The following is a 14,951-nucleotide window of genomic DNA, read 5'->3' as shown; positions in this document are numbered from 1 at the left end:
GACACACAGACAGTTTCCATCCATCAGGTGATTTAAACACAGATTAGTGATGCTGCAGCCAGGGGACTACACCTGTGTGTGTGTGTTTGTGTGTGTGTGTGTGTGTGTGTGTTTGTGCGTGTGTGTGCGTGTCACCTGAGTGTCACAGGAAGTGTTCCTGTCCGTCCTGACCCAGGTTAACAGACCGCAGCCTGACATCAGACCTGACGTGCAGCTCATGACGGCCTCCACCTGTCTGTGTGTGTGTGTGTGTGTGTGTGTGCGCGCGCGCGCGTGTGTGTGAACATCTACCTGTCCTCCTGAGACTCCTGATTGGACTGACGAGTGTCAGCTGCAGCAGAGCCTCCTGATTGACAGAGGAGGTGATGCTGCGTTCAGGAGCTCTCTGTAAACTCTTTGTGCTGACTGAGAGGTCTGTGTCACTTCAGGTTTGTTTTAGATGTTTAAACTTTGACCTCAGATAATAATTCATGCAATCAGAGCACAGGATCATGTCAGTGCTCTGCTACTCTCACCATCAATAATCAATCACAGTTATTTACATCCTGGTTTTAATCCTGAACCGTCTGCTGTACAAAGCTATTCAAGAGAAGGCTGAGACACGGGGTCAAACATGGGGGGATTGCACATGCGCAGTGTAACTTGAGCTGCGATGCTGGAGGGTGACAGCAGGGGCGCTAGATAAAAAGCGCAGGATCCACTCAGGTGATCAAGGAGTGCGCTTGGTGCGGTCTGCTTGGACTTTTGGACGGCGGCTGCCTGAAGTTGTCGGAATTGCATCTCTGTCATTCTCGCCCACAACGCAGGCCACCAGTGACAGTCCAGTAATAAGCTGTGAAAATGACATGCATGCACATCCCCCTTATTCCACGGTCTCACGCCATCTACTGAGCCTTTGAGGAAGTGCAGACCAGATTTTACTGCGCATGTGCAATCCCCCCATGTTTGACCCCGTGTCTCAGCCTTCTCTTGAATAGCCTTGCTGCTGTACAGGAAATAAGCTCCCAACACAGACAGAGAGAGACAGAAAAATTCAGCTCAGAGATACGGAGGACAAAACATGACCATCAAGTATCAATCAATCAATAAATACAGGAATAAACAGATACATAAATAATTAAATCGATGTATATGTTTATCCAGGAATAAATAAATAAACAAATAAATGCTGAAATAAATACAAAAATATAAACAAATGTATAAATAAATATGGAAATAAATTAATTAATGCATGAATGAATATAGGACCAAATAAATAAATAAATAACTTCAAGAATTAACAAATGTTGACATAACTATGGAAAAAAAGATTTAAAAAATGGATGAATAATCAGAGACATAAACACATTTTATTTTTACTTATTTTTTAATTATTTCAGCATTTTCTTACTCAGCATTTTTTTATTTATCAGTTTATTTCCATATTTATTTCGGAAGTTATTAATAATTTTAATTATTTATTTATTTATGTATTCATTTCAGCTTTTATTTATTTACTTATTGATTTACACAATAATTTATTTATTTACATATTTATTTCTGCATTTATTGGTTATTTTTTCAACATATTTACTTATTGATATAGTCATTTATTTATTCCAGTATTTGTTTGTTTATTTATTTATTGATCATTGAGTCATTTTTTGTCCTCCGTACACAGACGTCACAGTCTTTAACATCCGGTGCCCACCAGTAAACAAACAACAAAAAGTGTGATGTGTAAATGTGCCGTGTGTTGTGTAATGTCTGACCCGCTGTGGCACCCTCTGCAGATCAGCTGATCGCACGGGGGTGGAGGAGCAGACAGGGGCGGAGACACACAGAACCTTCTGGAAGTCCCTGATGCTAACTCTGCCATCCAGGTCGGTGTCCAACTTCCTGATCAGCGCATCCACTTCCTGTTTGAACGTTGACATGTTACTGATGAGAACACATTAAACCTCCTGTCAGGCAGGTGGTCAGAGTCTAACCTGTGTGTTGCATTGCTGCAGGCCCAGGTGATCACACACTGCTGTCAGGACGCCTCCTCCTCCTACTCCTCCTTCTCCCAGCTCCGCCTCCTGCTTAGCAGCTGTCAAACACACATCAGGACAGAGATTTAAATGAACTGTCTGCTCAGAGCGAATTTACAGCCTCAGTCTGTGACTCCGTCACATTCATACCAATCACAGGTGTATTTAAGCTCCTCATCACATGACGTACTCACAGCTGCATCATCAGCACAAACAGCTGACATACCGTCTGCGGCCATTTGGACTTCACTACGAGCTGATTGGCTGTTGCAACAGGGGACGTGCTTTAAAACCAGCTGAGTGTCAGGTGACGTCATCAGCCAGCTGAGTCCAGCTCAGACCGGACAGGTCACACCACTGACACTTAACTCTTCAACAGTCTGACTCCTCTTCATCAATGACAAAATTCTAACTATTAGAGGCAAAATTCATGACCTCCTGTCCTCAGATGGTACCTATCTAACCTCAAACACAGCTGTAGAACCTAATATATATTTAGATTGCTTCTCCCCAATTTCTCTTCAAGAATTGACCGCAGTGATTTCTTCATCTAAATCATCAACGTGTCTCTTAGACCCCATCCCAACTAGGCTACTTAAGGAGGTCTTTCCTTTAGTTAACACTCATATATTAGATATGATCAATATATCCTTATTAACAGGCTATGTACCACAGTCTTTTAAGGTAGCTGTAATTAAACCTCTACTAAAAAAGCCCACCCTGGATCCAGAGGTGTTAGCCAACTATAGACCAATATCTAATCTTCCCTTTATGTCAAAGATCCTTGAGAAAGTAGTCGCAGACCAGCTGTGTGATTTTCTCCATGATAATAATTTATTTGAGGAATTTCAGTCAGGATTTAGAGTGCATCATAGCACTGAGACAGCACTAGTTAAAATTACAAATGACCTTCTGATTGCTTCAGACAAAGGACTCGTCTCTGTACTTGTTTTATTAGATCTTAGTGCGGCGTTTGACACAATTGACCATCAAATTCTACTGCAGAGACTGGATCACTTAATTGACCTAAAAGGTTCTGCACTAAGCTGGTTTAAATCTTATTTATCTGATCGTTTTCAGTTTGTTGACGTTCATAATGAATCATCCTTACGTACCAAAGTTTGTTTTGGAGTTCCGCAAGGTTCTGTGCTCGGACCAATCCTATTTACTCTATATATGCTTCCTTTAGGTAACATCATTAGAAATCACTCTATAAATTTCCATTGTTATGCGGATGATACACAGTTGTATTTATCGATGAAGCCAGAAGAAAGTAATCAATTAACTAAACTCCATAACTGCCTTAAAAACATAAAAATCTGGATGAGCACCAGTTTCCTGATGTTAAATTCAGACAAAACTGAAGTTATTGTTCTTGGCCCCAAACAACTCAGAGACTCTTTATCTGATGACATAGTTTCTCTAGATGGCATTGCTCTGGCCTCTAGCACTACCGTAAGAAACCTCGGAGTAATATTTGATCAAGATTTGTCTTTTAATTCTCATTTAAAACAAACCTCACGGACTGCATTTTTTCATCTGCGTAATATTGTGAAAATTAGGCCTATCCTGACCCGAAAAGATGCAGAAAAATTGGTCCACACTTTTGTTACCTCAAGGCTGGATTACTGCAACTCTCTATTATCAGGTAGCTCTAGTAAGTCCTTAAAAACTCTCCAGCTAATTCAGAATGCAGCAGCACGTGTACTAACAGGAACTAAGAAACGAGATCATATTTCTCCTGTTTTAGCTTCTCTGCACTGGCTCCCTGTAAAATCCAGAATTGAATTTAAAATCCTACTGTTAACTTATAAAGCTCTAAATGGTCAAGCTCCGTCATATCTTAGAGAGCTCATAGTGCCATATTATCCCACCAGAACACTGCGCTCTGAGAACGCAGGGTTACTCGTGGTCCCTAAAGTCTCCAAAAGTAGATCAGGAGCCAGAGCCTTCAGCTATCAGGCTCCTCTCCTGTGGAATCATCTTCCTGTTACGGTCCGGGAGGCAGACACCGTCTCCACATTTAAGACTAGACTTAAGACTTTCCTCTTTGATAAAGCTTATAGTTAGGGCTGGCTCAGGCTTGCCCTGTACCAGCCCCTAGTTAGGCTGACTTAGGCCTAGTCTGCCGGAGGACCCCCTATAATACACCGGGCACCTTCTCTCCTTCTCTCTCGTATTCTATTACTGCATCTTGCTAACTCGGCCATTCTGGATGTCACTAACTCGGCTTCTTCTCCGGAGCCTTTGTGCTCCACTGTCTCTCAGATTAACTCATATCACAGCGGTGCCTGGACAGTGTGACGTGTGTGGTTGTGCTGCTGCCGTGGTCCTGCCAGATGCCTCCTGCTGCTGCTGCCATCATTAGTCATTAGTCATACTTCTACTGTTATTATACACATATGACTATTGTCACACATGTATACTGCCAGATATTAATATATACTCTCAACATATTGTACCACAGTAGCCAGAACTATAACTATAATATTATTACTTTAATTAATGTTTTTCCTGATCAGCTGTGAGGGTCCTAAGAACAGAGGGATATCGTATGCTGTAAAGCCCTGTGAGGCAAATTGTGATTTGTGATATTGGGCTTTATAAATAAAATTGATTGATTGATTGATTGATTGACTGATTGATTGATTGATCAGTCTGACCTTAATCCGACACGTTTCAGCTCGTCGTGAATCTTTGGTCAGAGCTGGACTTCAGAGTCAGGAGGATTCATCATCATAACACGTTTGAACGATTCTGAAGTCTAAGAACACGCCGTGAGGCTGACGTCGCGTTTTCTGAAGAACAAACTGAGGATGATGATGGTGAGTGAAGCACAGTGTGATGAAGGTACCTTTACTCTGAAAGTCCTGCTGGATGTTCTTCTGACTTCCTGTCTCCTCATCAGACTTCAGGCTCTGCAGACAAAACATGGATGTCAATGATAATACTGTGTGTGTGTGTGTGTGTGTGTGTGTGTGTGACAGTGACGCTGTGACTTTGATCCTGTCAGAATAAACCCAGGCTGCGTTCACACCTGTCCTGTTTGGTCAGGTTCATTTGTGCAGGTGTGAACACACCAAAACAACCGGACTGAGACCTTCTTGAAGAGGTGGTCTCAGTCCGGTTGCACAAGAACTCTGGTGCGGTTGGTTTGTGGTGAGAAGGTGTTCCGATCTGGATGTGAAGCAACTGCAGTCACATGACACATTGTTTGGGTTAAACATGAGCATGTTACAGTCCTGGAGGATTATTAATGTGCACCTCCTCCTGTACTGCCTTAATATGCACATTCAATCTCCATGTTTGGTCCCCCCTCTGTTGGGGTACCTAGCACACAGATCTGGTACTAAAAGGTGGAGCTAGAAACCCTGCAGTCTGATTGGTCAGTAGAGGACGCTCACTCTGGTTTTATGTAACCTCTGTTCATACATCAGTAAACTACAACTATAAAATGACTTCATTCACTTTAAGGTGGAACATTTACTGTCATGTCTGACCACATGAATTCATCAGCACACCTGAAATTTAACCCTTTTTTTTTTTTTTTTTTTTTTTCACATTTTGTTAATGTTTTTCAGACATTGTATTTATATTTATTAGACATTTTATCAACATTTCTTCGAACATCTTAAAGCAGCTGTGCAGAACTTTACGTTTTCGTTGATTATAGTGCCCCCTTTGGTTGAAGCGGTATGACACCCACAGCCTGGTGTCGTAAAATTCCGACTGCAACCGGCAATTACCGCATGCATTTGTTTTGAAGAGCGAGAGGAAAATTATAAATGTTCTGGTGTAGCTCTGAATTTCTTATAAACTGAGGACAACTGCCTGCTGTATATTTGTGTTCATGGTCACAGTCACAGATAATTTTGTGGCGTTTGTTGTAACGTTGGTAGACAAAAGCGGTTCACATCAGCTAACGTTACATTTAGCTTGCTTATAACTTCCATGTCATTATATATTGAAGTGAAACAACGTCTAACAAGTTGCGTTATATTCTCTAACTAAAAACAAAAATTAGGAAAAGGGCCAACTTGGGGACCGTTCTAAAACCTTTCAAATCTCTCAGGTCTCTCCATTTGGTGAATGCCCGACCGAGGTTTACACGCATTTGGGCTCGAGCCCTATCACTGTCCCATTTAACCTTCTTCTGTTCTTCTGTTCTTTTTCTTTTAAATGGTGCTCCTTCTTTATCCGCCATGACATTGAAAGTACAACCAAGTCCTTATAGATACATCTGGTAAAACTGTTATGTGTTCAGCAATACCCGTTGCGTACTGCTTACTCGAAGAACACACTCTGTAAACACAGCTCTTCTTCTTCTCTCAATTCATTGGCAGATCGCAAACAACTTCCAGGTGCATACCACCACCTACTGTACAAGAGTGTGCAATGTGTCCGAAATCATTCACTACTCCCTACTACATGTCATTTAGCCTGCTTCTTAAATCCTACTTGTAAACACGGCTCCTTCTTCTTCTGTGGTTTAATGGCTGCGAGCCGCTGCGGGCGTGCAGACTTACTTCCGCCTCCGGGTGCCGTATTCTGGTTTGCTGACTTCCGCTGTGTCCGACCCAAGCGAGGCTACGCTAAATAGCCACATAGAGAAAGGCTTTTTGTCACTGTTGGGTTCAAATAAATATGCAGATCGTCAAGGGGGGGGTGATACAAACTAGGGACAGTTTTATAAATGGTAAAAAGTTCCACACAGCTGCTTGAATAATATGTTTTGGACATTTCATTCCCATTTTTTCTGACATTTTATGAACATGTTTTGGACACATTTCAATATCCCAACTTTGAGCGTTTCATTAGTTTTTATTGTCTCTCTTGGATGACACACACTTTTAGTAATGACTTTAAAAATATAGATGAATTTGGAGCGGATTATGTGAAGGTCATATATTCTAATCCTCACTTCCTGTGGGCTACAGCAACACTAAACCCCTGAGCTTGCCTGAGAAGGACTAAATGCACAAAGCTGCTATTTTTAAATATCCCATGGAGAGAGACTCTCACTGCAGCCTAGGACTGGGAGATATGGCCTAAAAATAAAATCTCCGATTTTTTCACAACAAATCCGATTCACAAAATCAATTTTTTTCCCCCCTGCTTACCTGGGGCCTCATGTACAAAGGGTGCGTAGGCACAAAAACGTGGCATACGTCCTTTTCCACGGCAAAGTTTAGATATATCAAGAGTGAAATGACCGTGGAAATGTGCAGTGCCTCACGCCAACTTCATGGCTGGCGTACGCACGTTTCTACAGCTGTTGATCCTTTGGCGACACTTAGAGGTAATGCTGGGAAACTGTTATAATAAATAAATGTGAAAACAATTAGTCCTCAATAGTGATGTGCACATCAGAGACACATGAACAATTAACACTGATGAACAATTAACACACCCATGTGTTTGCTATTAGATGAGTGGATATAAAAGCATGCGCAAAGTGGTGCCAAAAATACAGTTAACAACGTTTTAGCAGTATTTGCCGTATTGGTTCCCAAGGGCAATCCTCCTGGAACTGTGCGCAGAGCTGCGGCCGACCTTGGAGCGTGATACAGTGAGGAGCCATGCGCTGCCTGTATCCATACAGGTGCTGACCACACCGGGACTCCTAGCAACACAGGCATTCCGGAGGGAGATGGCTGACCAATCGGGACTGTGCCAGTCGACCCTGAGCCGAGCCATGCCAGCTGTGTGGGACGGAATTATCCGCATGTCAGCCAGGTATATCAAATTCCCATATGCAGCTGAACAGGCCAACATTAAAGCGCAATTTGCAGCGAGAGCCGGTTTTCCTAACGTTATCGGAGCTATCGACTGCACACACATTATAAAAGCGCCATCGCAGGATGAATTTGTTTTTGTCAACAGGAAGCATTTTCATTCGATCAGTGTACAGATCATATGTGATGCGCAAATGCAATTAACCAACATTGTGGCGAGGTGGCCTGGTTCAACGCACAATTCATACATTCTGAGTAACAGCATGGTTGGGAACAGACTACAAGCTGGCACTGTGCGCAATGGGTGGCTTCTTGGTGAGTAAATAATTTATTCGTTTAACTGTCCTAATATCAATCCCCATGATGCGCACTGAACATGTGCGCCCCCAAATATTATCCTGCCTTCACAGCATCACTACTAGTCAGTGGTTAAAGTTAGTGACTTGTTGTTTTTTAAACTACAGCTTCAGAGCTTTCGAACAAGCCCCTGATTGTCTCTGTGTGTAAAGTACTCATGTCAATAAACCCGTGCGTAAAGTGCAACATTTCCTAATCAGCCTCACCTTTTCCCCGGTGCACTTCTGCATTCATTTACAACAATAATGTGTGATCCGTCTAAGTGGTGTATAAAATTAACAAATATAAACTGTAAATCCAGTTCACATAATTAATTGTCTGCTTTCAACTGACCCCAGGCGACTCTCTGTTCAGACGGGTGAGCTCCTCCTCTCCTGTCCCCCCGCCTGTTTTGGCCACACTTTGACGGTGGGCAGCCGTCCTCCACTTCACGTCCACCTTAATGTCGGACCACTTCTTTTTTAATTCTGCGTGGGTACGCTTTTCTGACCCCACAGCATTGACAGGCTCACACACACTCTCCCACTCACTCCTCTTGCGTTTTGTATTGATGCCGGAGGACAGCGTGCCAAAAAGTACATCTTTGCGCACCTCCACTTAAATGAGTAGCGTTTCCAATTTGCATTCTGTGAAGTTTTTCTTTTTTCCCATTTTATTCATTCTTTTGTTTTAGTTTTCTGATCGTGCAGAGAGGGGAATCTCAGGTGCAGGGTTCATTTAAATATGATTTGTATATTTAAATGGGGGCGTGGACAGGGAAGGGTCAGGTACTCCAACATGTGCGCTCAATTCCACGTTGATTGGGATGTACAAAGGAAATGTGCTTGGATTCATGTGTACGCACAGATTCATTCATCTGGATGTTTTTGTGCGTACAACGTTTTCTGGATTCAAGCGTACGCCATGTTTCAGTAGGAAATCCACGCAAGTCTTTGTACATGAGGCCCCTGGGCTCCAAAACTTTCAGCATGTGAATAAACCCCAGCTTTTCCACAGTATATATGGGCACCAAATCTCTTGCAATACACATCGCGACTGCATCATACGTCAGTGTTCCCCCGACCATTATAATGTCCTCTTCTTAAACAAACTAAATTGCCTTGTGTTATTTATCTTATTTACGCAACGGTATGTCATTTCTGTCTCTACATGGTGCGCGTTTACAATCCTCCTCTGCTCTCTGCATCGGCCCCGATGCACACACACACACACACACACACACACACAGACTCACAGACACAGGTGAGCACACTAGAGCGCGGCTCGGGCCACATTTTGCCAAGTCCGAGACAATTATAACTGAGCCTGGCCTGAACCTGCAGCACGGCACCGTATACACAGTCTATGGAGAGGAGCTTGTGTTGCGTTCAGGCATTGTCACGTAAATAACAAATTCAAGCACTTGAATAGGGATATTTTCGTAGGGAGCAAGACCTCTCCCACTCGGCAGCATGCCTCTGTTTGAGGTGCTGCAGTAAATTTGTAGTACTGCCTGGCTCCCTTTCTTGGGAACGAGTTATTTCCCACTCGCTGCCATGTTGTTTTTGTATCAAGCGCGGAGAGGTGGGGGGGTGAGCCCAATCTGAACTACGGGAGCCCAGCAGGGAGCATCAGTGGTGGATGTTAAAGAGAAAATCTAATTTCTTTAAACAAATCGACCTCAACTATAAATTCGAATTAATCGATAAAATCAATTTATTGCCCAGCCCTACTGCAGCCTGTTCTATTTTGTTCTAAAAATGTTGGCGTGCAGCCTCGTTCTGTGGACGATAAACCAGGGCCCTATTTCAGGAAGCAGGCTCAACAAACCCTGAGCCTAATCCCGATCTCCGGGTTCACTGAGCCTGAGCTGAGAATCTCTGAGTTTTTGGTTCCAGAACAGCTGATCAGCATTAGTTCAATCAACTCTGAGTATGTTCAGCCTGAGAGAGGCACGTTCACAGTGAGCACCAACAGACATCATCAGTAGAGTGCAGATAACATGATATTCAGTGGCAGAAAGCAGAAAGCTGCTTGTTTCATCCCAGCTGAGTCTGAGATTTTAATGACCGCAAAATGAAAACAAAACAAAAACGAACACGTTAGCTGCAGCTAAACAGCGTGAGGTGTGATGGGAACAGACTGCAGAGTGTGTTAGTAGGTAATGTGAGGTGATGTGATGTGTTAATGTGTCTAATATACAGAAAATACAGCAACATTATACAGAGTTCATATATGTTAATATAATTTGCTGTATCATCTTATTCAGCTGTCATGTGATGGAGCCCAAACACACTGGGCACAAACTCAACATCAAACACGCAGATATTAAACAGACTGGTAAAAGTTTTGTTTCTACTGACTTCATTCTGTCAATATTAGGCTGAGGTTCATTTAACTGCTGTGAAACGACTTCATGTAATCTCCTTTATTCTCACATGGAGCTATTATGGGATGTTGAGTCCCATCAATGAGCCAGTTACACCGCGGAGTCTTTGAATATATGAAAAGTATTCATGAATCACTGCATCATGTGTCCACGTAGATTCATTTCTCATCAACACTGACAAACCTGCAGTTCTGTGGAATTCCTCTTTTTTAAGCGTTTTTTCGGGGCTTTTGTTTCTTTTAATGGCAAAACAGCATAATGTTGAGGGAGAGAGGGAACGACGCGCAGCAAGAGGCTGCAGGCTGGGTTTGAACCCGCGGCCGCTGCATCAGGCGCTGGGCGTCTGATCACGGGGCGTCCGCTCCATCCACTGAGCCACCGATGCTCCGTGGTAATTACTTTAATAATGGATTGTGATTTATGTCCAGGGAAAACCACAACAAGGGTCCAAAGTCTTTTCAGAGCCAGAGACACTTTTCTTACGGGCCGACAAACCGCTGTCTCTCTGATGTGTTCAGTGTCTCTGATGTTATAAAGAAAAGAATCAAAGGACAATGCATAAAATGTGCTGTGATGATAATGTAAATCCAGGATGTGTAATATGTGATATATGTGGGTGGAACAGATTGTTAGATAAATGACAGAGTGTGAGGTCAAACAGTATCTTTCATATAGACACTCCTCCAGGGAGACATCCAAACAGGCTCTAATCACCTTCTCCTTACACAACAGCCTCTGAATACACTGGGCCTCAACCTCCACCACTTCATTCACTAAAGGACACGCCATGTTTCTACTTCCTGCTACACGCTCAGCCTCAGGCTGACATGAAGCAAACCTGTGACTCAGCAGGTTAGCTTCACAGAGTATGTTGCCATAGTAACTGACTCAGGGTTACACTGAACTGGCTTTGTGATACGAAAAACTCAGAGTTTCATCTGAAGGGTTACTGCTGGTTCCAAACTCAAAGTGTTTGGTGGAAACAAGGCTTTATAATAACTGTTACATATGCATGTTCTCATGTTTTCACTTGTGTCCTCTATGTGTTTTATGTTTTTATCTAAAACCAGCCGTCCTCCAGAGACAAAATATTGGAAGTCAAAAACACTTGATGTGGACAGAGCAACTGTTTCTGGTAAAATGATGATGAAGAGGAGGAGGAGGAGGAGGAGCTGCAGGGAGGAGAACATAATTCCTCCTGTGTGTTTAAATCAGCTGACTGTGAAACCGAAGCAGAAACTGTCCCACAGAAACTCACTGATTAGTCTTTGATCTGCAGCCAGACCAGAGCTGAGTGGAGCCGAGCGTCAGCCAGCAGCCACATTCCTCACTATCCCACTTCCTGAAAAACCTCCAACGCCCCCAAAACCACCAAACCTCCCCCACACAGCTCCTCCTCCTCCTTCAGGTATTCACAGACTGCAGCAGAGTGAGGACATCTGAAACCAGCTGAACTCAGACACCAGACACACAGGGACGAACTCTGACTCCTTTGTCACAGCAGCAGTAACCAGGTCAGAGGTCAGAGGTCATGATGGGCAGTATACTATTAAATACAGAGGGATTTTGTTGTGGAATGAACATCACCAACTGGCTGACAGCTCTTCTTCCTTGGCAATATTCAAAAGGAAACTATTACTGAAGTTAACACAACAGCTAAATTGGTTTCACTGTCCAATTTTGCCTTCCCTAGTGCCACACTGTTTTTGTTTTACTTGAACTTAATTTTTCTGTATCACTTTTTTTTTAATAATTTTTCCCCCTTTATTTATTTAGTTTTCTCAATATTATTATTACTATTATTATTATTTTTTTTAATTCTCTTTCTCACACAAGGTATGCCAATATTATTTCGTTTCTTTGCTTAAATTATTGTTAGGTCAAGGTGAGGTCACTCTATAAGCCTTTCGGGTTTCCGACCTCACCTGCACATTTCCTTATCTTCCTCTCTACCAAGAGAGATATGTATTTGTTTTGTTTTGTTTTATATTTATGTGCAAATAAATAAAAGTCCATAAAGTCTAAAAGTAATATGAAGTTGTCATCGTGGCGGCCCACAGGTCGGCCCGGGAAGAAAACACATGAAGACGTGCTGAGGACACAAAGTGACCGTCTCACCTCCACACTCTCCAGGGACGTCGACCGTCTCAGTTTGGCCCTGCGAACGCCGGGCGGTGACGAGTCTGTGGCCTCTGTTCTGGACGGCAGTGACTCCTCAGAGTCGCAGGTCAGAGCAGCGCCAGGCTGACTGTCGGGACGAGAGCGACGGCCGTAACGCTTCGTTCCCTTTACGAACTTTGGCTTCACTTCCTCTGGGACAACTGCAGACACAGGGACAGATAGAGACGGACAGAGACAATCACACATTCTGCTCGTGTCCACATACTGTATACTGTCAACATACTGTATACTGTCAACATACACTGTCCACATATATACTGTATCCTGTCCACATATACTGTCCTCAAATATACTGTATACTGTCAACATACACTGTCCACATATATACTGTATACTGTCCACAAATATACTGTATCCTGTCCACATATACTGTCCACATATGTACTGTATACTGTCCACATATACTGTCCACAAATATACTGTATACTGTCCACATATATACTGTACCCTGTCCACATATACTGTCCACATATATATTGTATACTGTCCACAGATACTGTCCACAAATATACTGTATACTGTCCACATATATACTGTATACTGTCCACATACACTGTCCAAATATACTGTATACTGTCCACAAATATACTGTATACTGTCCACATATATACTGTATCCTGTCCACATATACTGTCCACATATATACTGTATCCTGTCCACATATACTGTCCACAAATACACTGTATACTGTCAACATACACTGTCCACATAGATACTGTATACTGTCCACATATATACTGTATACTGTCACTGTCCACAAATATACTGTATCCTGTCCACATATACTGTCCATATATATACTGTATACTGTCCACATATACTGTCCACAAATATACTGTATATGTCCATATATATACTGTACCCTGTCCACATATACTGTCCACATATATACTGTATACTGTCCACATACACTGTCCACGAATATACTGTATACTGTCCACATATACTGTCCACATATATACTGTATACTGTCCACATATATACTGTATAATGTCCACATACACTGTCCAAATATACTGTATACTGTCCACAAATATACTGTATCCTGTCCACATACACTGTACTGTCCACATACCCTCCACAAATAAACTGTATCCTGTCCACATATACTATCCACATATATACTATATCCTGTGCGCATACACGGTCCACAAATATACTGTATCCTGTCCACATATACTATCCACATATATACTATATTCTGTGCACATACACGGTCCACAAATATACTGTATCCTGTCCACATACACAGTCCACATATAAACTGTATCCTGTCCACATATACTGTCCACATATATACTGTATCCTGTCCACATATACTGTCCACATATATACTGTATCCTGTTCACATACACTGTCCACAAATATACTGTACTGTCCACATACTGTCCACAAATAAACTGTATCCTGTCCATATATACTGTCCACATATATACTGTATCCTGTCCACATATACCGTCCACATATATACTGTATCCTGTCCACATATACTGTCCACATATTGTATCCTGTGCACATACACTGTCCACAAATATACTGTACTGTCCACATACTGTCCACAAACAAACTGTATCCTGTCCATATATACTGTCCACATATATACTGCATCCTGTCCACATATACTGTCCACATACTGTATCCTGTGCACATACACTGTCCACAAATATACTGTACTGTCCACATACTGTCCACAAACAAACTGTATCCTGTCCATATATACTGTCCACATATATACTGTATCCTGTCCACATATATACTGTCCGTATATATACTGTATCCTGTGCACATACACTGTCCACAAATATACTGTATCCTGTCCACATATACTGTCCACATATATACTGTATCCTGTCCACATACACAGTCTATATATACAGTACAAGCCAAAAGTTTGGACACACCTTCTCATTCAATGCGTTTTCTTTATTTTCATGACTATTTACATTGTAGATTCTCACTGAAGGCATCAAAACTATGAATGAACACATGTGGAGTTATGTACTTAACAAAAAAAGGTGAAATAACTGAAAACATGTTTTATATTCTAGTTTCTTCAAAATAGCCACCCTTTGCTCTGATTACTGCTTTGCACACTCTTGGCATTCTCTCCATGAGCTTCAAGAGGTAGTCACCTGAAATGGTTTTCCAACAGTCTTGAAGGAGTTCCCAGAGGTGTTTAGCACTTGTTGGCCCCTTTGCCTTCACTCTGCGGTCCAGCTCACCCCAAACCATCTCGATTGGGTTCAGGTCCGGTGACTGTGGAGGCCAGGTCATCTGCCGCAGCACTCCATCACTCTC

At 42.4% G+C, this 14,951-nt stretch overlaps 1 protein-coding gene across 8 annotated transcripts in view; it reads right to left on the bottom strand.

Moving 5' to 3' along the window:
* The window catches only part of ninl (ninein-like), a 72,536-nt gene that overhangs the window by 44,965 nt on the left and 12,620 nt on the right, over nt 1-14,951 (bottom strand). For 7 of the 8 annotated variants that reach the window (XM_033613504.2, XM_033613507.2, XM_033613508.2 and 4 more), the window contains exons 4-7: nt 12,591-12,793; nt 4,867-4,930; nt 1,971-2,071; nt 1,752-1,898 (exon numbers count right to left, since the gene is read on the bottom strand). In XM_033613504.2, coding sequence (XP_033469395.2) covers nt 1,752-1,898; nt 1,971-2,071; nt 4,867-4,930; nt 12,591-12,793 — 515 coding nt within the window. Of the gene's footprint in view, nt 1-135; nt 562-1,751; nt 1,899-1,970; nt 2,072-4,866; nt 4,931-12,590; nt 12,794-14,951 lie in introns of those variants that run through there. The other variant, XM_033613510.2, reaches the window with a different exon arrangement.

Source organism: Epinephelus lanceolatus, chromosome 17 (assembly GCF_041903045.1).
Source record: "Epinephelus lanceolatus isolate andai-2023 chromosome 17, ASM4190304v1, whole genome shotgun sequence".
NCBI lineage: Eukaryota > Metazoa > Chordata > Actinopteri > Perciformes > Serranidae > Epinephelus > Epinephelus lanceolatus.
Note: the sequence above shows the minus strand (reverse complement) of the source record. Positions and strands in the feature narration are given on the sequence as shown.